Genomic DNA, 24296 nt, shown 5'->3' with positions numbered 1-24296 from the left:
GGGGTGGCGCTGTCATAGGAAGGCCAGTACATAGCAGGCGATCAATAAAAGGGAAAAGAACGAAGCGATTTGGTTTATCAAGGCCAAAGCAAGTACAGTCCAATCCCTACCCGCCTCTAGTCACTAACTGGAAGTCCAGGGGTCTCCCCTGGGGGCTGTGGGGTGAGGGATGGCGGAAGTCATTAGCGACCAGCCGACTTCACGGCCCGGAAGTGAGATGGTCTGAGGTCACGGTGCTGCCGCTGCACACTCAGTGACCTCGCGCAGGTCACTTGCGCTCCCTGGGTCTTGGCTGCCTCATCGGTCCACGGGGGGCGGGCACAGGACTCATCCACCTCTTGGGGTGGTGGTGAGGATTAGCAAGTTTATGGGAGCTTGGCATCTCGAGGGCTCAGCACCCGGGGGGGCCTGGCATATCTGGCTTAGCCTGGGGCCCTAGCACCGCCCTCCCCGGAGGATGTGTCAGGCCCCGAGTCCCTACCGAGCGACACCCAGCACCCCCTGCCGGCCCTGCCCGCACGCGGAGCGCCCCGCTTGCCGGGAACAGCTGCTCAAATCCTATTTCCCTGACATCAAAAGCCTCAGTGGGTTTTCACCAAACAAACATAATGCAGAGCTGGAGAAAGGTGTAAAATAAATAAACGAAACAAGCTGTGCGTTTTCTTTCCGTATTACAGCTGCACCCGAAGATAAACAACAAGTGAATGTCACCAAACATCAATACCCAAGAAATTAACTTGACAAAGAGCTCAGCCGTCCCCCAACAACCCCCCAGTCCTGCCCCCGTCCCCCCCCACCGCCCCCCAACCACCCTCCAACCACCATTTTGCATTTCTGGAGTTCCCCATCTAATGATTTTATTTTTCAATTAATTCCTTGACAGAATGCCAGCCCGCGTCTCTCTCCCGTCCCTGGCTGGCGCTGTCGCCCTGCGTGCAAGGCAGGGGGCGGGCGGGGGAAGGGTGCGAGCGGGTGGGCAGGGGCGGGGAGCTGTTGGGAGGAGGAGAGGAAGCTTCATGGCTGGTCAGAGAGGAGGGGGTTCTGGAAGGACCCCGGTGTGACTGGCCACGGACGAGGGGTCACAACCGATGGCATGGCCGGCTGGAGCCAGGCTGCCCAGATCGCAGGTGAGGTTGCTGTCCCCGCTGGGCCACCGGGGGGCCTGGGCTCCCCACTCTGTGCTCCGTCTCGGCAGGTACTGAAGAGCACCTGGCTTCACGGAGACCAAAGAGCCATCAGAGGGGCAGAGGCGCTGAAGGTCTTTACAACAGAGCCCAGCACCCACGAGGCACGCGGTGAAGGTAAGCCAACCCTGACTGTTATCAGCGGGTGCAGTGACTGAGAACACGTGGGCTTGTCACCTCTCTCCTACATGAGATGAACTTGAGTGGCGGTATCAGCCCTCGACTGATAACAGTGGCCGGGGCGGCTACCCCTTCCTGGGGGTCACCCATGGCATTAGCGGGCAACTTGGGGACGTATTAACGGCTCCCTACCCACATGGAGGGCCAGGGGCCTTCTCTGGCTACGAGGGCACCCCCGGCCCCAGCACGGGGGAGGCTGGCAGTGTTGGGGACTGAAGCCCCTGAAGAGATGTCCCGGCTCCTTCGACTTCTGGAGGACAGTTTGGAGTGGCACAGCTCTAGGGGGATACCCCCAGGCTGCATACTGCACACACACTGCTTACCGGCTCCCCTCCCTGCTGCTCTGCTGGGAGCCTTACCCACATCTTGGGGGCTGCTTTCGGGGAACCCAAACTAAGACACGCGAACGGCAGACACTGTGTCTACAGGTGACCAAATGGCACGAAGCAGGGCCTCACAGGGCCGGCGCACTGAAGAGCATCTGGATTTGCTGACATCATCGAACATTTAAAAAAAAAGTTACTAATACGGAAAAATGGGAAAGGCATACAAGAGTCTCCATTTCTGGTTTCTCTTGAAACTGGCTAACCTGGCCACACTGGGCCTATGTCCCCACCTAAGGTAACTGATGGGCTGTGTGCTGGTTGCCCCTGGAGAGGAGGCCTCACTCGTTTGGGTATTTTCTGTCTGTTCCAGGAGGCCCCAAGCTCGCTGCTCCCCGAGACGAAGGGCAGGTAAGGCAAACTGTCAAGTGAAGGCTGTGTAGCAGGTTTCCCCTATTAAACCCGAAACAGAGGTGACTCCGACAGGCTGGGGGCGGCAGGGAAAGGGTAGCAGATGTACCCCTCTCCCGTCTGTTCCTTGAGGGGAGGAGAGGAAGGAGGCTGGGGCGGGGAGTGGACGGTGGCATTCCAGGTGGGGACAGGGCCCCACCACCTTCAGACGGCCTGCTGCCCCAGGCCATCAAGCACACGAGGCGCTGGAGACACAGGGTGTGGGCCATGTCGGCGGGGGTGGGGGGTTTGGGCACCCCGAAGGCTGGCCTAGGGTCTGAGGCTCCCACTCCAGGGTAGCCCTGCCTCCCACGCTCCAGACTTGCAGATCCCATGGGCAAAATCCTCAGATTCCCAGACAGGTCTGCCTCCCAGGGCTTTGTTCACAGTAGGTGCAGACTAGATGCTCACAGAATAACGGGCACTGTGTGTAGACAGGACCAGCCTGGCACCCACGACCAAACCAGTGGCACTTTATTGGTACAAGGAGGCTGTTTCAAGGAGGTACCTTTTCAAAGCACAGCTGGTCCCCAAAGAAGCATGTGATCTGAAAGAATCTTCTCTGAGCCAGCAGGTGGGAGACTGGGCCCCAGGCCCACCTCTGGCACCTCAAGGATTTAAGGGAGTTGCTTAACTCCATTCCTCAGTGTTCCTATCTGTTAAATGGGGATAGTGCCTGCTCTCCTGATCTCAGGCCTTGAAGGTTCCAGCCTTTAGTCATTCATAGCAAGTAGTCATTGAACACACACACACACCTAGTAGTCACTGAATACACACACACACACACTAGTCACTGAATATACACACACACAGTAGTCACTGAATACACACACACACACACGTCACTGAATACACACACACACACTGTACCAGGCCTGGTGCTAGGGGATCAGCAGCCAAGAAAACCACAAATGACAAACCGAACCAGCAGCCACAGAGGCCATGCTGGGGCCCCGGTGCTGGCAGAGCTGGGCTGTGAGCTCTGTCACTCACACTAGTAGTCACCGCAGTCACCTCTGATCTACTCGAGTCTCGTGCTCCTATCTGTAGCAAGGGCGTGACTGAAGTGGCCACTGCAGAGGAGTCAACAAATGACGTGTGGACACTCACAGCCCAGTGCCAGGTGCAGAGGTGTGAAAACACAAGTGTCTTTGAAGAACATCCGGAGGGCGGGCATTGCTCAGGACACGAGGAAGCCAGAGTGCTGAGCTGGAGCCCAGAGTACCCTGCATCCTCGGGCCTCGAGCCCAGCTTTCTGGGCTGCAGGCAGAGGGCTGGGCGTGGACTCACAGGCCTCCCACGAGGCGGGAAATATCACTGCCCCATTTTTCAGATGTGGTAGCAGCTGCTCTAGGGCTCTGGGGAAGATGTGCCCACGTGGGGCCATGAACTCAGATCGGGCTGGTCCCGGGGCCTTCCTGTCATGCCCCAGAGACACCTGTGTCCCCTGACTCTGCTGCCCGTCCTGCAGGGTGAGCCAGCGGCCCAGACTCCTAGACAGGAAGGGCGTGAAACAGATGCAGGCCACATGGCAGCACCCCTTTGCCCGCATCAGCTGTTTATTTTTCCTCCAGGAGCTACTGAGGACTTCCTTGGTGGTCCAGTGGCTAAGACTCTGAGCTCTCAGTGCAGGGGGCCTAAGCTTGATCCCTGCTCAGGGAACTAGATACACACATGCTGCAACTAAAGCTTGTACATGCTGCAACTAAGATGGGGCACAAAAAAAAAAGAAAAAAGAAAAGCTGCTATTGATTCCCAACCCACAGCCTGATAGAATCATCTAGAAAACCTCTGATACCTGGACCCTACCCCCAGAGGTTTCAATGCAAATGGCCTGGGGTGGGCATTGGTTACTGCGACTACTGCTCTGACTATTCACAGTGCTCAGGACTCTAGCTCCCGGTGAAGCCCAGCAGGTCAAACTTGCTGTGCTCTGGGCATCCTGGGGGCCTAGGAGTTACACGTAGTTGGGCTGGTGGGCTCCCATCCACGGGGGCTGGTGAAGCTGCCTGGCCTGGATTATTGTGGATTTAGTCCCTGGTAGGGCCTTGGGGCTGGGCTAAGCCTGGGGACTTTGGGGCTTGGTCCAGCACGTTTCTGCATTAGTTACAGATGCTGGAGAGGCCTGTATAGGCTGGGAAGGCAGTGGGGAGGCCAAAAGAAGGTGACTCACTGCAGAGGACCAAAAAAAAAAAAAAGGGAAAAGAAACCAGGAGAGGAAGAAGGTGCCCCCCACTCTCCTGTCTCGGGCCTGGAGGGATCTTCCCATTTCTGGGGGTTTGCTCAGCATTAGATCCCTGTCCGTTTTCTCTTGGCAAAGTCCCTGGGTTGGGAGTAGAGGCTCAAAAGAATCTGTAATGTCATCTCAAGAGGCCAAGGTGGGATGCTGTCTGTACCAGGATCTGTAAGTGCAAAGGCCTAAAGGGGCCAAGGAGGAATGTGATGGAGTTAATCGGTCTGAATGGTGACCATAGGGATGGATGCGAACTGTGGCAAAAGGGGGAAAAACAACAACAATAAAACAAACAGCCCATGTAACCCGGCCCCAGCTACCCTATGTGAATGCAGGACTAGGAGTGGTCAGGTCTTATTTTTCAAGAGAGGCCAACAACAAGAGAAGCCACTGAAATGAGAAGCCCAAGCACCGCACCTGGAGAGGAGACCTGCGAGTCCCAAACAGAGAAAGGCCCGGGTGCGGCAATGCAGACCCAGCACAGCCAAAGCTAAGGAAGTAAAATTAATAATAATATTAATTCAAAAAACACACCTTATTTTCTATCTCCTAGGCAAAATAAAGACCCATGATCTTAATCGATGGCTCACCAGTGTGGCCTGATTTTCTCTCTCTCTCTCTCCCCTCTGCCTATAGAACCCCACTACTTTCACTTGTGGTCCTGAAGCAGTAACGACAACCTCCTCGTCCGTGTGTTTTCCTTGGGTTTCTCAGGACTGGGCCAGCCTACGGTTCAGAAACAAACCTGGCCACCCTCTGCCACCAGCCATAGACCTGGAGGCGAGTCCACCCTCCTCCAGCCCCTATTTCTAGCACTTTGGTCCCCAGGTCCCTGAACCTTCATCCAATCTGGGCTCGGCCCCTTCCCCTCCCAAGTTGCTCTGAAATTCTCCTTCTGTCAGTTTAATTCTGTGATCGATGAGGAAGAGCAGGAGAAATGGCCCGGCACAGCTGGTTTCCCCGTTAGCCCTAGCAGGGATTCCTGGCCTCGCTGGCGATGGCTGAGTGAAATGTTTGCAGAACGCAGAGAACACAAGTCAATAACAATTTAGCTGGATTGGGAGCAAGTACCTTCTCCGCACGGACAGCCACTCCCGGGGGAAGGTGGAGACAGTGTGTAGGATATTGCCAGAGCGCCTGGAAATATTTCCAAAACACCACTCAAAGCAGATCGGGGCACGGGGGTGGGAGCAAGGGGGAGGGGGCGCCCGGGGAGACCCCTGCTCTGGCTTGCTCCAGGCCCCCTCCAGCCTCCTCAGCGCCTCTGCAGGGAGAAAACACTTGGCTCTCGGAACCTGGCTCCCTCCCCACGGCCCAGCCACTGGTACCCTTGCTAGCAGTTGCCACTGCGGAGCCACCGTGACCGAAACCACTCCTGCTTCCTGATTTTTCTTCTCTCGATTCTGCCTCCATCAGCTGGGGTGGCTGGGGGCGTCTGAGGAAGAGTGTGTTTCCTGATCAGTTTCAACCTCTTCTGCTGTCGCTCGTCAACATGGCTGGAGCAGGAGAAGGAACCAAATTCAGCACCCTGGACAGGGGCAGGCAGCCACTTCCAAGGGGCAGGGGTGAAACACCTCCTGTAAAGCGCCCCGGGGCCCATGGTGGCCTTTACTCCATCGGGACCCTTGGTGGCAATCTAGGACACTCTTCCCTCGCCTCCAGGGTCCTTCGAGACCTCTGAAGCAAGGGCTGCCACTGTGAAGCCTTAAGGTGGGCATGAGAGGCACCCAAATGGAAGAATAAAAACGAGGTGAGGGGAGCTTATGGGAACCTTCTGTCTCCAGGTAGCTGGCAAGATCCATGGCAGAGGGATATTTGGAATAATAAATTCTGTGACTCCACATACTTGCTCGAACTTTCCTGACTGATTTTTAAAGCCTGAAGATTATGTTTTCATGGCCAAGATCAAGGAGGCCATTTGCAAGGGCTGGCGTGGGGATAACAGGCTCTCCTGGTCCCCGATCTTTTGAAAATGTGCCGTCCTGTGAATGATTAAGTTATGGAAGGGGAGGGTTTGGTGAACTGTTGCGGGCTTTAAATATCATCTGTATGCTGATGACTTCCAAATTTATATCTCTGCCTGGACTTTGCCCCTGAGCTCCGAACTCATAGATCTATCTGCTTGACATCCCACGGTGAGTCCTAATAGGTGTCTCAAACCCGACGTGTCCAGATCACCCCCCCACCCCCACCCGCTCTTCCCAGCTTCATCATCACGTGGCACCACCATCCTCTGAGAGGCTCGCTTTGAGCAAATATCTCCATTCTGGCCTTAATTTCCCCTCTGCCTTTCAGAGGCAAGTCTGGCCAGCTCTATCTTTACCGCATATGCTCAAACCACTGCCTTCTGTCCACCCCGCCAGTCTCCGTCCCTGCTCAGACCACTGCCCTGGCCAGCTGGGATGACTACATTGGGACTCCTATTCCATATTCTTGCCCCGTGTAGCAATGAGCATGAAGTATGAAGTGTGATACGACAGGCCATGGCACTCCTCAGTTTAAATCTTCCCATGTAACTTGACGAAAAGTCAGGCTTCCTGCACCACCCCATAAGATCCCACCCCACAAGATCCCACAAGGGAGCCCTGCTGGCCTCTGTGGCTTTGTTTCCGACCACTCGCCACCCCGGACTTCTCCAGCCACAATGGCCTGCTATGAGCAGCCTTCTGCCCTGGGGCCTTTGCACCTGCGGCTCCCTTCGCCTGGAAGGATGTCCCTCTAGTTCTTGGGCTGGCCGGCTCCTTTCCCTCACACAAAAACACCAACTCCTGGGAAAGACTCTCTGCAACTGTTAGGGCAAACACTGACTGAAGCTGCCCACCCTGACCAGGCACTGTAGTAGCCATTTGCATGAATTATTTTACAACAGAAGGTCCTGGCAAGAACATGGAACTAACAAGCCACTACTAACCAGAAGGATTTGGGAAAAGTCAAAAGGAGAGAGGAGACATCAGTCCATATGCCCTACCCACCTTCTCAGAATCCTCCTCGCTGGAATCCATCCTGGCTGAGCAATGCACATGCCACCGGGAATGGAGAGTCTGAATGATTGGCCAGAGACCACAGCCGGACAGCTGTCCACCCTATCGCCACAAAGCCCGAGGCCACATGGCAGAGCCACATAGCAGAGCAGTCCTGCTGGGTCCCCTACCCTCGTAGGTGTCCCTTCCCCCCAAATCTCTTGCTTTCTTAGCACATGTGACACTTGGGCCTTGGAAAGGGTCTCCCTTCCTGCAACAAAACCACCACATTTGGAATCTCTCCTCCCTCTGCCCACCTTGAGGAGAATAAATTAGCCTTCTGCATTTCCTGCACAGAGCTTGCGATCGTCAGAACTTTCTTGTCATTACTTTTTAAATCATTAGTCTCTCCCACTCAAACACCAGCTCCATGAGGGCAGGGACTGTCTCTTCTGGTGGCTGCTTTGTCCTTGCTGCCAAGTTAAGGCTGGATAATTAGACGATCAATGGGGAATTGAGGGTGTGAATGACCAGAATGGGAAGCAAGGCTCTGGAGCCTCTGCTCCAGGAAAAGACGGGGGATTCCCAGGCAGAGGCCTTGAGGTGGGAGGATGAGACTGTGATTATGATGCCTCTAAAATAGTACACTCTCTGAGAAAGGGGGGTTATGTGGGAGGAATTAGACACCCACATGGCTTCAGACATAAAGGAAGGGCAGCCGTTTCACAAGCTCTAGGGGCTATAAACTTTTTCTGTAACAGGGGAGACAGTAAATATTTTAGGGCTTTGAGGGCCGTAGAGTCTCTGTCATAACTACTCAACTCTGTCCTTCTGGTGTGAAGACACAGCTGGAGACTTTATGTGAAAAATGGGCATGGCTGTGTGCCAAAAAACAGCCGCGTTTACAAAAATGGGCGTTAGGCTGGATCTGGCTGTGGGCTGTAGTTTGTAACCATGGTCCTATTTGGACCATGGACCAGATCTGATAAAAGGTGGGGGGATAATTAGGGATTTAGGAACTGCTGGGGTCTCGGCAGTGGGGATAGGGTGAGCTGTCCTATAGTGTGCAAAGATGAGCGTCCTCAGGAAAAGTCACTCGACCCTTCTGGGGCTGTTTTCACCTCCGAAAAACGGGAATAGCACCTCTCTCTAGGGAGTTCTGAGGCTCAAACGAGACAGTGCATGAAACCTGGCACTGCCCCCGTGCATGGTACATCTTCAACAAAGCTCTCTTCTCTTTCTCTGACTTCATCTTTAACAAGGAGGCACTTGACTGCCTCTCTTCTGACCAGTGGGGTTTCAAGGGTCAAGGTTAGGGCTCCCTGGCAGCACAGCACACAGGGCCGCTCTTACAAAGTCCAGGGCATATTAGACGCTCCATTAAAAGGGGCCCTTCTGATGATCAGGGTTTTTCTGTTTGCTTATTCACCCCACAGGTTGTTAGTGAGCACCTGCTCTGTGCTGGATGCTAAGACGAGGCAGGGGATATGGAGAGGACCATGTCCCCTGGAGGATCATGTCTCTTGGGGAGTAGCCAGGTTAAACCACAGAGATGAACACAAAGTGCAACAGAGCAGGACCCTATGCGGCCTTCCCAGGACAGGCCCTCTCCCATATGCTCTGCTTTAGCTCCTCTCTGAAGTGTCCAGACAGCAATATTTGATGCAAATTTCTCCAGTTGTTTTGCAGATATGAACACCCACCCCATCAAATGGAGGATAACTACCTGATGAGATGAATGAGATGGTTAGACAGCATCACCGACCCAACGGGACATGAATTTGAGCAACCTCCCGGAGACAGTGGAGGACCAGGGAAGCCTGGCGTCCTGCAGTCCATAAGATCACGAGTCAGACGACTGAGCGACTGAACAACAACCTGATGACCGTGAGCTCATAGCCCCAGGCTTCCTGGAGCCTAAGGACTGATAAAGTTAACTCCTGTGACACCGCCCTGTTACCTCATCAGTCAGAAAATTACGCACGATCTGATCACAGATCCGGGGATCCCTTCCTCCCACAAGGCTTTTAGAAATGCTATGCTGGAACCCCTAGGGGAGCTTGAGGGTTTTTGGGGTCAGAAGCCAGCTTGTCTCTTTGCACGGCCCTGCAATAAACCTTTCTCACGTTTCAGTCTGACCTCACTATGCATCAGGCACGGGAACCTGTGTTCATTAAAGTGTCAGGGAGATGAGGTGTGGGGTGTGACAGGGGAACTCCCAGGACGGCAGGTGTCTGGGAGAAGTCCAATCTCTGATACTTGGGCTGAGATCTCAGGTCACAGGTGGGTGGGCCAGGCCGACGGAGCCAGGGGCCCAGGAATCGGGCTCCTCAGTTCCCCAGCGGGGAGGGCCACCATGCTGAAGGCCAGTGACTGCCTGGGCCTGAAGATGGCAGCTCTCACATCCCAGGCTGGCCTGGCTTGGCTGGGTGGGGGGACAGCGGCGCTGCCAGCCACTTGCCATGCTGGTCATGTCTGCGCTCCCAGCTCCGGAGGTGAAAGGTGCAGCCGCTAACCACAGCCCATCAGTCTCCCAGCTGGAATAAGACAACGCTGGGAAGCAGAGCCGCGCTCCCGGCCAAATAAAAGCCTGTTTGCCCCGGCCTCCCTGGCTGTGCGCGCTGGAAAACAGAGGGTTCTGCGGGCGGATTGCTTCCGTACCATTATATTCTGTCGGTGGCGCTCGCAGGTACCGCAGCCTACCGGGGCCCTGAAAGCCTCTCAATGCCCTGACCCTGCTGGTTTGTAACACGCTCGGGAAGAATGGGACGCAGCCAGCAGCCGCCTTTCCTCTTTCTTCCCTTCGTGCTCTCTCTTTTCACCCTCCCGCATGCAAGGCACCGAAGAATAGCACTTCGCCTGCCGGGGGGCCGTGGAGCTGTGGACTAGATAGCTGATTCTGGCCAGGAAGGGGGGCAGGGAGACTACAGGAAGGCGGGACTGAGGAACGGGGTGGTCGTGCTCATCCCTGGGTGCGAGCGTCACTGTCCGGAGTCAAGGGCTTTGCCTACTTGGGGCAGCTTTTCCAATGACTTTCAAAGACCTGCTCTCGGCTGGTCCATTTGATGGGTGTTTCGTTAAGCGCCAGTTCACCAGGGACTATCTAACGCCCCACGTGATCGGGGACACCAGTGGATGAAAGGAAGACGGCCCACCCCTGCCCTGGGGAAGGGGCACTGGGGGGTTTGCTCTGAGCTTTTGTGGCTGCTGCTAAGGGACCCTAGGTAATGGTAAAGTTGAGACAGGCGGGCTGAGGGCATTTAGTTCCCACAATTGCATCGGATGGCCAGACAGCACGAATTTTTATCAGCGAGGAATCCATCTGCTCCTCCTTGTTGTTACCGTGTACTGAGAAGCGCCTTCTGTGTGCCAGGCATGGGGACCAGGTGGCATCCAGGATCAGATGCAAACATACCATCCCATGCCCTGCCCAGCTGATGGGCATTTCATTCTCATCCCCTCTCCCTCCCTCCCTCTCTCTCACACATTCCCTGTTGTCCGGGCTTCTAAAAACTAGGATTCCTCTTTATGTCTCTTTCCTCTGCCCAGAGAGCATCCTCCCTTAGCCTGGCTCCACAGGAATGCAAGGAAAACAGGACGCGTAAGCGCCTGGCAGGGGAGGGGAGAAAACGTAGTATTGCTGCCTTCTCACTGGGCACCCACAGCTTCAGAAGCATCATCTCCTGTAAGCCCCGCCCCCCGATCCCCCTATGAGGTAGCACCCTAGTCCCACTGTACAGATGGCAAACCGAGGCAGAGCAACCTGCCTGAGGTCACCGCACAGACTGGGGTGAAATGTAAGGGGCCATGTGCACAGCTGCTCACGTGCAGCTGGCAGGATGGCTAGAGGCCGAGCTCTGACTCCTGACTCGGCCACTAGTGGCTGGGCGCCCCTGGGGAAGTCACTGGCCCTTTCTGGGCCTCGGTTTCCTCATCTGGGAAGTGGAGGATAATGATGGTTTTACCTGCCAGGATTCTGCAAGATTAATACCTGTGAAAGCCCATAGACAGTACCTGGCACGGAGTGAGGCTTAACAGATGAAGGTTGTCATGGGAATAATAACAGTAATGAGTATTACTTGGCCCGAACTGCTCGTGGAGCTGTGCGCCTTGACCTCGGCTTGTCAGGGACTGACAGGGGAGAGAAGAGCTGGTCACAGGGCCTGGGAAGCCCTCAGCCCAGCAGCACCCTGTCCCCACGGTCTCCACCAGCGCAGCAGCGGGCCTGGCGGAGAAGCTGAGCCCGGGGGTGAGGGTGAACTTGGGGTGATGCACGCTGACTGCACCAGCCATAATGGAGGGCCTCTCCATCACTCCGGCCACCTCGGAGGCCATGGTGTCACCAGTGAGCTCCCTGCTGGGTCCCCCAAAATGGTTAAGACACTGGCCTTTCATTCTGAGGCCCACCTTCCCCAGGGAGCCCTTTGTTGTGGCCTCGGCGCTCGGGTTGGGCAAATGGGGCTCGGGGCCTCCACCTGAGATCTGAGTGCCTTCCTGGCACAGATTGGGGCCCGGGGGGAGGAACTGGGCATGGATCCCACCTGCCCTTGAAGTCTGCCAGGGCCCTGGAAGCTCTGAACAATGCGGATTTTGACACAAACGAACTGGGTACTTTTCGCCATGGGAAAGGGGCAGAGCCGGGAAAAGGGTGCAGCCAGCAGGGCAGGAGGCCAGCAGCCCTATTCTGAGTATTTAGGGCCGCTGCGGGTACCCCCCGTTCCCAAGGAGATCAAGCAGACAATGGGCGGGTGGGTGAGAGGGCTGACATTTTCAGAGCACCGGTTTTTGGCTGACGTGTCTGCCCTGCTTCCCCCACAGTGTTCTGCCTACTGGGGAGGGACAGAGGGGGTGTTACTCCAAGGATGGGGTGCTATAGCCAGGCTGTCCGAGAGTGCAAACTCTGCTTCAACCCCTACTATCTAGGTGACCCTGGGCAAGTTCCGTCATCTATGCGAGCCTTAGTCCCTTCATCTGTGAAACGGGGTGATTGAGGGCATCTACCCCTGGTGGCTCAGCAGTAAAGAATCCACCTGCCAGTGCAGGAGACATGGCTTCGATCCCTGGGTCGGGAAGATCCCCTGGAGTAGAAGACGGCAACCCACTCCGGTATTCTCATCTGGGAAATCCCATGGACAGAGGAGCCTGGGGGCTGCAGTCCATGGGGTCACAAGAGTCAGACGCGAATGAGCGACTAAACAACAGCAATGTTCTAGGGGTGCTGTGGGGGTAGGAAAAAGGCAGCCTGTGCTGTTCTTGTTATCGCTGATCATTTCATGACTCCATACAGGGGAACTATTCATATCCTCATCTGTGGAAAGGCCAACAGAAGCCCCAGGGGCCGCAGTGACTCGTCCCAGGACACTCAGCTAGGAGGCGCTCAGCGGAACCTCTCCATGCCTCTGTTTCTTTATCTGTAAGATGAATACTTTGGCCACTCAAAGCGAAGGACTGACTCAATGGAAAAGACTCTGATGCTGGGAAAGATTGAGGGCAAGAGGAGAAGGGGGTGCAACAGAGGATGAGAAGGTTGGATGGCGTCACTGACTCAATGGACATGAGTTTGAGCAAACTCCAAGAGATGGTGAAGGACAGGGAAGCCTGGAGTGCTGGAGTCCATGTGGTCGACACGACTTAGTGACCGAGCAACAAGCTGGGGACAGCAGTACCCATGGCAGCAGGGGTTGCTGTGAGGATGAGAGAGACGACGCGTGTCACATACAGATGGTGCCCCAGCACAGAAGAAGTCCTTATTATTAATACACGGTAGGTGTCGTGAGTCCCTCTACGCTCAGCTGGTCTCAGTTCTGTCACCTGCAGAATGGGGCTGATCACACCCACTTCATAGCGCCGTGAGAGCATGAACAGGAAGATGGGTGCAAATCCACAGCTGTTTTTTCCCGCTATCATTGCATTAGGTTGGCCAGAAAGTTCATTTGTTTTTTTTCCATACCATCTTTTCCAAACCATCGTCAGGTTTTTCAAAAGATAGCTCATGCTGCTGCTGCTGCTAAGTCGCTTCAGTCGTGTCCGACTCTGTGTGACCCCAGAGACGGCAGCCCACCAGGCTCCCCCGTCCCTGAGATTCTCCAGGCAAGAACGCTGGAGTGGGTTGCCATTTCCTTCTCCAATGCATGAAAGTGAAAAGTGAAAGTGAAATTGCTCAGTCATGTCTGACTCTTCGTGACCCCATGGACTGCAGCCTACCAGGCTCCTCCATCCATGGGATTTTCCAGGCAAGAGAACTGGAGTGGGGTGCCACTGCCTTCTCCGGATAGTTCATGAACAAACTGTTTAAAAAAATTTATTTTTGGCTGCGCTGGGTCTTGGTGGCTGCTGGGTCTTGGTGGCTGCGCTGGGTCTTGGTGGCTGCTGGGTCTTGGTGGCTGCGCTGGGTCTTGGTGGCTGCACACAGCTTTTTCTCTGGTTGTGGCAAGTGGGGGCTACTCTCTAGTTGTGGTACTCGGGCTTTGTCATCGAGGTGGCTTCTCCTGTTGTGGAGCACAGCTCCTAGGGTGCAGGCTCAGCAGGTGTGGTGCGTGGTGGCATGCACGGTCCCACATGCCCTAACCTTAACCCCTTCTTTTTTTGGCTGCAGGGCATGTGGGATCTTAGTTCCCAGACCAGGGATCGAACCCGTGTCCTCTGCATTGGCAGGTGGATTCTTAACTACTGGACCACCAAGCAAGTCCCCCAAACCAACTTTCTGGCCAATCTAATACCTGCCCCTGTCTGGGCCTCGGCCTCCAGCTGACCTGGGGAGATGGCCAATTTCACAGAAGCGCTTCTGGCTGCAGCTTTCTTCTAGGGGGAGGCTGTCTTTGGAGATCAATCTATTGAAGGGGGCCGCTCTCTGAGGCAGGGCAGGACTGCTGAGCCTGCACTCGCCCGCTGGCCCCAGAGAGGGGAGGTGGCTGGGGGGGGACGGAAGAGTCCCTTACACAAACATTTGCCGATGGGTGCATTTGGGCCTGTCAATGGCTGTCGATAAAGATAGGATTTGGGGACTTATTGAGTTGTGTGCTTGTGGCTGTGTACTTAGCCCTAACGTCTCTGCTTTCTCGTTTGCCTTTACTTATGGATTCCCCAGTCTTGGACGGGCCCCGGCTAGCATGCGAGCTTAGAGATCAACCCATCAGTGACAAAGGTGAGCCCAGTGATGCAGTCTCCATCCACTATGGGAAAGGCGTTGGTCCAGTGAGAAGAATCGTACATACATACATGACGACGCAGCAGGGAGATGTAGGAACACAGGTAGAAACAGCAGAGAACAGAGCCATTATTGATAACCTGAGGAGCGGGGAAAGGGAAGGCTTCCTGGAGGAGGTGTCCTTTGTGCTGGGCCTTAAAGGCTCGATAGGCACTGACCAGTTTGACAAAAAAAGTTGAGGCAAGGCATTGTGAGCAGAGGGAAGAGCATAGGCAAAGTCAGTGTCCTGCTGGGCATTTGGGGACGGTGACCTCCAAGGGAAGTGTGATAGGGAAGGATTAGGCGGGAGAGGCCCCTGGGGTGGGCAGGGGAGTGTGTTCTAAAGAGCCTGGTGGGCGGAGCTACAGTCACAGGGCTTCCATTCCACTTCTGGAAGACGTGCTAGAGAAGGCGAGGCTTGTGTAAGCCCCTTTGGCCACCCTTCCCGACTCCACCTGCTCCCGCCATGCTGGCCAGCCTGTTTCTCCAAGTGTCACACTCATAACAACCTCAGGGAGCCCTTCTGTGGGCACAAGCGTCACCTCTGCTGGGAGGCCTTTCTGGATCCAGCGCCTTCCACCTGGACCCAACCCCCCGCCACCCGCCCGGGTCAGTGCTGCACTGCTGGCATGGGACACGGCAGGGGCTCACTAATAGTTAGTGGGGGTGGGCTGAGTCATCAGCGAGGCCGGGTGATACTACCCAGGTTTTTGAGAGGCGGGGCTTGGTCCTGGCAGGAAGTACACGGTGCTCTAACCGGGTAACAGGACGGACAAGTAAAGGGGTAGCGGGCACAGGGAAATCGGGGCAAGGGGCCCTTGGCTTGGCCACTGGACCCTGGACAGAGCCTCGCTGGGTGGAGAGGGCCACTGGATGGGAGCTGTGGCCTTTGGTGGCAGTGACAGCTAGCCAGCAGCACCCAGACAGGTGGGGAGGTGGCAGGGGTGGGGGTGGGGTGGTGAGGATGACCACCCTGACCCAGGCTCCCCCTCTCCCTAACTTCCTGCCAGGCCTCCCAATGACTGGAGTCAACAGGCAAACACCAAGGGTATGGAGGCCACTGATGCCACCCGCAGAGGTCAGCACTCTGCACCAGCTCAGAGAAAGCAGAAGGAATACAGAAAGTAGGTGCAGAAGAGATGGAGAGTCGGGGGGGACCAGGCCCCTGGCCCCCCGCAGTCCTCTTACCGTGGAAGTGCTCGGCAGTCTTGCGCCGCAGGGCCTGCAGGCTCACCTCCGAGTCGGCCCACTCCAGCACCAGTCTCCGGCCGTACAGGTGGGTGCTGTGACACAGGGCGTTGAAGGCTCTCTGGAGAGAGACACAGCGCGTGAGCGGAGACCTCCCTGCAGCCTGGCTGCCTGCCCCGCACAGCTAAAGGCCAGCTCTGGCCCCGGGACACCCACTCCCTGGTGGGGGTGTGAAGAGGCACTGCACACCCCTCTTCCACTACAGGGTCACGTGACCAGGGCAGAGCTACAGGTGGCGGGGTGGTTACAACAGCCGCTGTCCCGGCCCGTGACTGGTGCCTGGGCCAGGCGGCCAGCTCCCCTCCAGGGTCACAGCCTGTGTGGGGATGGTGAGCCTGTTAGTCGGCTGACCTTCTTCCTGGGGCAGCGCCTCTTGAGGAAGCCGAGCTGGTCTGGCCCCTTGATGACAAGCACACGGGCCCCTTGCTTACACTGGGTGGCAGATATGTCCTCTGCTGGCCCTCGGGGTTCCATCCCCTGGCTCTCTGCTGCCCTCTGCAGAAACACGCTCAGGGCCGCCAGCATCCACCCAGCTCTTTCCTCCTGCTTTCCACCCTTCCCAATCCTCCCCTGCATGCTGCCTACTTCGCTCTTTTTGATTTTTGTTTTGTAACAGCTTTACTGAGATATAACTCATCTACCACCCGAGTCACCCATCTACAATGCAACGGCTTTTAGTCTATTCACAGTCAGGTGACCGTCCCCACACCTGTTTCAGCATAGTGATGGACACGGACATTTAGAGCTCGTTGAAGCATCATCACCCCAAAAGGAACTGTGGACCCACCGGTAGCCACTCCCCAACCCCCCGGACCCCCAGCAAGCACTAGTCCACTTTCTAGATCTGCAGATTTGCTTGTTCTTCATATAAATGGAATTGTACGGCACCGGCAGGTTCCATCTTCAGTATCACTGGGTCTAGAGCTAAACGGCTCTGTGCTGGGGCCCTTCCCAAAATACCCCTGATGTACACAGAGGCTGGTGGTGCTTGGTGGCCAGGAGCTTGGGCTCTGAGGCCACTCTCCCTGGGCAGGGCGGGTTTTGCACTCCCTAGCCTAAGGGTCTTGGGCTAGTTAAAGAAACCTCCCCCACCTCAGTTTCCTCATCTGTAAAATGGGTGTTTTAACAGCACCCTCCTCTAGGGTTCTAGAGTAGCGTTAACACTCAAAGTGCCCAGAACAGCCTGAGGGCACACAGTAGGCACTCAATAGATGCTAGTTCTCTTGGAGGTGGTGTTAGCAGCACAGACAGCTCTGATTTTTTTTTTTCTCTTGGCAGAAGGGCCTTAGGTTAGTGCTGAGTTTGAAGAGGGCAGGTCCCTGGGCGCTGTGAGCACTTGGGAGCAGCAGCAGCTGGCAGCAATGTCTTGCTTTTTGTTTCTGGGTAGCAGTCACTGCCATCTGCTACAAGAAGAGACGCTGTGGAGGGATGTCCCTCTGGCTTCTCCGATGCTGCGAGGAGGCAGCATGTACCCAGGAGTGATCTGGACAGGAACCAAGCCTTCTCTAACCTCATCTGTACTGTGATGGTTACAGGTTGGATTGGGTCCCTGTCACAAAGAAGATACATGGAAATCCTAACCCTGACAGGGGCGGCCCTACCCCCTCCACGCCCCAGCAGGTTGTGACTTTATTTGCAAAGAGGGTCTTTGCAGCTGCAGTTAAATTAAGACAAGGATATGGTGGAGCAGGGCGAGCCCCTGATCCAATGTGACTGGCATTCTTACAAGAGATGGCCACGAGAAGACACAGACAGGGTAAATGGCCGTGAGGACTGAGGTTAGAGTGATGTCCACAAGCCAAGGAATGCTGGCTGTCACCCAGAAGCTAGAAGAGGCCATGGAACAGAGATTTCCTGAGAAGAAACCAACACTTCTGCACCCTGATCTTGGATTTCTGGCCTTGACACTAAGGGCTTCCCAGGTGGTGCTAGCGATCAAGAACCCTCCTGCCAATGTAGGAGACATAAAAGATGCGGGTTCGATCTTTGAGTCGGGAAGATCCTTGGAGGAGGGCACCGCAATCCACTCCAGTATTTGTGCCTGGGGAATCCCATGGACAGAGAAGCCTGGTGGGCTATACAGTCCATGGGGTCGCAAAGACTTGGACATGACTGAAGTGACTTAGCAAGCACCCACCGTGAGAGAAGACATTTCTGCTGTTTTAAGCCATGGCAGCCTAGGAAGACGAGCGTGACCCTGGGTAAGACAACTGCCCCACTATGACCCTCAGTTTCCTTACCTGTAAAATGGGGTTACTTGTGCAACTTACACAGTATGAGCCCCGAGGGTGGCACAGGGTAGGTATTTGATAGACAGCTGCATCTGAAAAGCACCTGGGTGGGACAGGTTATCTCTTAAAGATAAATTTGTGGGTGGGGCCAAATTAAAGAAATGCCTCTGTTCTTCTCTGTGCTTTTCTGAGCAGGGACAGGTGCGGGAAACTTTTTTTCCCTTTTTTTTTAAAAACGTTAATTTAAAAACTCTTTCTGACTGCCAGCCGAGCCTCTGCATTTTTTTTTCCACACAGATATAAAAATGCATCTGGACTCCGAGCCGAAATGGCCCATTCAGAGCTTTAAAACACACGCGTTCTCAGCTGGCAAGGCAGAGAAACAGCCTGACTTGGGGAGCTGGGGTTTTAAGAGAGGGGAGAGAAATTGGTTGGGAGTCTGGCATGGTGGGTACTCCATCCTGGTGCCAGCGTCCCTGAGGAGCGGTGGTCCTGGGGATACGGTTGGGTGGGGGTGGCTGAACGGTGGCCTCTGAGAGGGGTTATTAAGTCAGAGTCCGAAAAAGTGATAGTGGAGCCTGGAAGGAGGGTCCAGGAGTGATGCTCCAACCCCAGCCTCTCTCTGGCTCGTCGTCACATCTGTGTTTCTTTCTTACCCACTCTCCATTCCAGTGCCACACAAAACCTGGAGCAGTCTCTGCTCACTGTGGTGGTGGTAAAGTCGATAAGTCGTGTCTGACTCTTTGCGACCCCATGGACCGACCACCAGGCTCACCCCAGTAGCCCACCAGGCTCCTCTGTCCATGGGATTCTCCAGGCAAGAACACTGGAGTGGGTTGCCATTTTCTCCTCCAGTGGATCTTCCCAACCCAGGGACTGGACCTGTGTCTCCTGCATTACAGGCAGATTCTTTACAGCTGAGCCACCAGGGAAGCCCTGATCATTGTGGGAACTGCCAAAAATTCCGTCTCCTGGCCTCCCATCACCCCTTTCAAATTTTCATCCCTTCTGTTTGGAAGGGCTTTTCACTCTAAGACATGAGGATACACGGCAGTTAAGTCTGGGGGCTTAGATCTGGGCTGTGTCTGTGTGTTAGTTGCTCAGACGTGTCTGACTCCCGTGACCCCATGAACTGTAGCCCCCCAGGCTCCTCTGTCCATGGGATTCTCCAGGCAAGACTACTGGAGTGGGAAGCCATTCCCTTCTCCAGTGGATCTTCCCGAACCAGGGATCGAACACGAGTCTACTGCATTGCAGGCAGATTCTTTACAGTCTAGGCCTACTTATGGTTCAAATTCCTGCTTCATCACTTGTAAGTTGTGTGATCTTGGGCAAGCTGCTTAACCTCTCTGAGCTTCAGATTCCCCATGTGTAAATGTAGCGGCAGAAGAGAAGAATGGTTGCACAGATTCAAGGAACTATTAAGTCTAACACCGCACTGCCTGGCACATGGTAATTCTCACTAAAGGCTGGCTGCTGTTGTTATTATGACGTGTGCCCCCGACTTCTCATTGCCATGCTGAAGAGCAGGAATAATAGTAAGCAGGCTATGAAAGCTCTTTTGTATTTGAGGTTACAGCACAATATGTGAATCTCTAAAAATAGCAGAACTACCCTTCCTGGTTTTAATCCCCTCAGGTGAGTAGGAAACCAGGCTGTGTTTCCAGCCCCACTGCCTTGCTGGCTGGAATGTGGTGGCCTCAAACTGTCCTGGGCAGGAAGGACAGTGACTCCTGGCTAGAACTGGCCTTGGGTAATCCCAAGTAATTTGGGCTTCGTTAAAAGAGCCCGGGCACTTCCCTGGTGGTCCAGTGGTTAAGATTTCACCTTCCACTGTAGAGGGTGCAGGTTTGATCCCTGGTCAGGGGGCTAAGATCCCACATGCCTTGGGGTCAAAAAACAGAACAAAACAAAACAAACCATAAAACAGAAACGATATTGTTAACAAATTCAGTAAGGACTTAGAAAAAGAAATGGTTTAGACTTCCCTGGTGGTCCACTGGTTAAGAATATGCCCGCTAATGCAAGGCACATGGGTTCGATTCTTGGCCCGGGACATCCCACGTGTCGTGGAGCAACTAAGCCCGTGCACCACAACTACTGAGCCTGTGCTCTAGAGCCTGGGAGCCGAAACTCCTGAGCCCGTAGGCCTAGAGCCTGTGTTCCACAAGAAAAGCCGCTGTAATGAGAAACTTGTGCACGACGAAGAGTAGGCCCCACTTGCTGCAACTAGAGAAAGCCGCGACCCAGTGCAGCCAGAAATAATTAATTTATAAAAAATGATCAGCTTCTTAAAAAAAAAAAAAAAAAGAGCCCAGAGGAGTCTGTTATATATTTCAAACAGGGGAATGGTGAGGGGGAGACCCAGCCCCAGACCTTCAAGCTTTCGGACCAGAGCAGCGGAAGGTTCCAGGCACAGCTCCAGCCTCTCTGGACTGCTGTCTGATAGCAGCTTCCTCCCAACCCATACCACCTTCTCCTCAGAGAAAAGCCTCCCAGGCCTCAGCTCCAGGCACGGCGTGCCCATGGGGCCTCAGTCATGGCGGGCTGCCCAGGGCTCTGTGCAGGGCTGGGTGTTCCAATGGAGGAGGAAGTGGAAAGTCAGCTGTTCCCAGCTCCCTGCTTCTCGCCAAATCCTGCTTCTGGTGCCCGTGTTCCTCCCTTGCCATCCAAGGGGCTGCAAACCCAGGATTACAGATCTCCTGGGCTCCAGAGAACTCTAAGCACATGACCTCAGCCTACTCATGAGGAGACGGGTCATGCTCCCATTTCAAGGAGAGGAAAACTGAGGCCAAAATTTGTAAGCACATCAAGGTCCTTCTCGGGCTTCCCTGGTAGCTCAGCTGGTAAAGAATCTGCCTGCAATGCAGGAGACCCTGGTTCGATTCCTGGGTCAGGAAATTCCCTTGGAGAAGGAATAGGCTACCCACTCCAGTATTCTTGGGCTTCCCTGGTGGCTCAGACTGTAAAGGGAGACCTGGGTACGATCCCTGGGTCAGGAAGATCCCCTGAAGGAGGAGCACAGCAACCCGCTCCAGTACTCTTGCCTGGAGAATCCCCAGGGACAGAGGATCCTGGTGGGCTACAGTCCATGGACTGCAAAGAGTCCAACACGACTGAGCGACTAAGCACAGCACAGCACAGCACAGTCCTTCTTACTTATCCTTTCTGCCTCTACGGGTTCCATCCCTGAGCCTTCACAACATTCTCCTCAGCCTCGGAAGGGCTCCCCATCAGAGCCGACTTGCTGGTGGCCCCCTGCTCCCCTCCTACAGACTCTAGTACCCCCCATGCTGTGCCCTGCGCCCCCAGCTGTCCTCCAGCATCTGCTTGTGTGCCGGGCTCCCCAGCTTGACCTGGACCTCCAAGGGAGGTCTCTATTCTTGCTATCCCCAGCACACTGCTCGGGGCAACACATGCTCAGTAGATACAGAGCAAGCCTTGGAGTCTTCTCCACCGAGGATCTTGAAAACATCTCCAGACTGGGAGGGACGCTGAGATTGGTCCTGGCTGGAGACGGAGGGCTGCCTGGGACTTAGGGGTCCTGCCCCGGAACCACCAGCCCCTGGATTCAGTCCGTGCGGGCGGCAGGAAAAAGAGTACGTTGGGCCGCCTTTGGTTAGGCCAAGACCACACACACACACACACACACACACACACACACACACACACACACAGACACACACACACGGCACCGAGATGGACAGGAGACCCCGCTCCCAATATGCGTGACTTCGGGACCTCGGGATGGGAAGTCCCCCAGGCCACTGGAACTCGGCCGAACACCTGATCGGTCCCCCGGTGGGGTAACCACCGAAGCCTGAAGGTGCAGAACAGAACTCTGAGGATGCAGTGGTTTGGCAAAGAGGAGGAGGCCCCGGAAGACGAGACACCCACCCCTAACTAGGCCACTTCGGGGCCACTTCCTGTCACGGTCCCATGAGCCTGTGCTGGTTATTTCTGCTCTCCCTCTGCAACCCCTCTCAGGGGTGACTCTCCTGTGGGGGATAACCAGGGCTCATGGGCCCTGGGTTCAATTTAGGACAAGCATATGGGAGGCTGGAGGGAGGGGTCAGAGAGGTCGGGGCACTTTCTCCCTTGCTCCCTCCACCACGGACGACAGCTCCTGCTGGTGGCTCCCCCTTGACAGCTCAAGCCCTCACCTGTCCCTTCAGGGTCCCTTAGCCTGAGGTGGCGGCAGCTCCCACTGTCACTGGCCCTGGGAGGGGGGTGGATTGCATGGTCCCTGGCGAGCCCCTCAGCCCTTCTTACCCCTCCACGAATCTCTTCCCTTGAACCATCTGGGGTTGGGTTCTGTTTGCTGACACAGATGGCTGCCTGAAGTCCCTCTGCCTTGATCCGGGCAGATGGACAGCCCGCTTCAGACAGCAGGTCTCAGGCCTGGGTCCGGAGCTGTCCCCATCACCCGGCTCTCTACCCTGGCTGTCCCAGAAGCACGCCTCTTTCACCTCCTCTGACCTAAGCCACCAACTGCAGGCCCCAAGAGCCCTGGCCTCCAGCGCCGGCTAGGAGGTCTTTCCTCAGCTCTCCCTGGAGACAGGCCTCTGCCTCCTGGCAACAAAGGCCCATTCGATGCCCTTGGCAGGACTCCCATCTCAGGGACCCAGGCCAGGCCTCCTGTCCTGAGAAGACCAGGGCATCTCTCGGCCCCTCTGCTGTCTCCTGCCGAGAGGGAGGGCAGTATCTCTCAGCACATGCCAGATCCACCCGAACATGGATGCCGCCAACCTGTCCCAAACCATCTGTGCCCCCGATGCCTGGAGGAAGCACGGCCCGTGCCAGCCAAGAACAACCACGTGAGCTCAGAGTGCCGGCCCCGCTGGGACCGCAGCTCCTTCTCGGCCAAGGGCGTCAGACACCAGGGGCCTGTGGCTCCCGGGAGGAGGGCCGCCACCCTGGAACGTTCGGTTTTGTCTCCTTTTGGACCGCACTCCCGAGGGACACATCATTTCTGTTCCTGGGCCAACACTCCTGGACTCCTGTAAGCGAGCTCTTGGTAAATCTTCCAACTGCTTCCGGCCTCCGTGGGGGAGGAGCTGGCCCCCTGAATAAGTGGGGTTCTTTGCACAACACTGGTGACTCCGACTCGGGGCCCCCACTTAGGGCCATTCCAAGGTCCGACATCGTGGAGCTGAGGGCAGTTTTCTAAGGAACACTCAGGGACCCATTTTCTAGGCTGTTCTGTCTAAATCTTTCAGATGACTAGATGTCTCTACCTTATATCCATCCATCCACACAGCTCAACTCTACTCAATATCACTGGAGGACCTACTAAGAGTCCAAATGAAGGGACGGAACCAGGGAACAGGAAGGTGACACACAACCTCTGACCTCAGACACGGAGAAAAGAGCCACTAGAGAAAGAGGCCCCCCCGGGAGCGGAGGGCCCAGAGTGACCAGGCAGTGGGGCGGCGGGGTCTGGCGATGGCCCTGGGCTTCACAGTGGCATGGAAAGCTTGGTCTTGGTGCTTTCTTGCCTTTGATCTGACGAGAAACTTCTCGGTGTTCACTTTCTTGACTACAAAGTGGTGGAGCTTCAGGCTTCCTGAGGCTGAGAGTACATGACTAGGCATTTCATCCAGCGCCTGGCACACACTCAGGGCCTGTGCTTGCTGGGACCTGTGATTCTGCCCTTGGTAGTTCAGTTTCATCATTACTTTTTTGGGCTGTGCCACAACGCCTTGTAGGACCTTAGTTCCCCGACCAGGGACTGAACCCTGGGCCCTCGGCAGCAAAGGCCTGAAGTCCTAAGCACAGAATTGCTGGGGAATTCCTGGTACTCTGATTTTAAGAGGAAGATGACTTTGTGCTGCTGGGAGGGAGGAAGGCCGTCCGGCTCAGCTGGGCTGGCTGCCTCTCCTTGGGAACTGGTCTAGATCGCTGAGTAAATCTGAGACAGGACATCTGAACCCGAGCCCTTCTCAGCGTGGTGGAGCCCCATGGGCCTCCACTCTGACCCCAGGGGGTTGGGGCAGCTTCAGGACATACAGAGGGGCGCGGGCAGCACGTGGGCATGCCTCGGACCACTCATGCCCAGTGGCGATGGATGAATATCTGCTTGTTGCAGGAGGGCGGCTTGTCCTGATCCCAGGTTCTCAGCCCATAGATGTGCTGGCTGAGTCCAAATCCTTGCTCTCAAGTGCAAGGGTCAGGATTCAAAGGTGTTTTCTTTTAGCCCTGGGCCCTGATGATAGGAACTAGGCAAAACCTACAACTAAAGCACAAACATGAGGACTTCCCTGTTGGTCCAGAGGTTAAGAGTCCACCTGCCAATGCAGGG

At 55.4% G+C, this 24296-nt stretch overlaps 1 protein-coding gene across 3 annotated transcripts in view; it reads right to left on the bottom strand.

The window, feature by feature from the left end:
• RBM19 (RNA binding motif protein 19) overlaps window positions 1-24296 on the bottom strand; it is a 121641-nt gene that overhangs the window by 5003 nt on the left and 92342 nt on the right. For all 3 annotated transcript variants that reach the window (XM_040251643.1, XM_040251645.1, XM_040251644.1), the window contains one exon: window positions 15705-15825. In XM_040251643.1, coding sequence (XP_040107577.1) covers window positions 15705-15825 — 121 coding nt within the window. The remainder of the gene's footprint in view (window positions 1-15704; window positions 15826-24296) is intronic.

This window comes from Oryx dammah, unplaced genomic scaffold (genome assembly GCF_014754425.2).
Source record: "Oryx dammah isolate SB20612 unplaced genomic scaffold, SCBI_Odam_1.1 HiC_scaffold_12, whole genome shotgun sequence".
Classification (NCBI taxonomy): domain Eukaryota; kingdom Metazoa; phylum Chordata; class Mammalia; order Artiodactyla; family Bovidae; genus Oryx; species Oryx dammah.
Note: the sequence above shows the minus strand (reverse complement) of the source record. Positions and strands in the feature narration are given on the sequence as shown.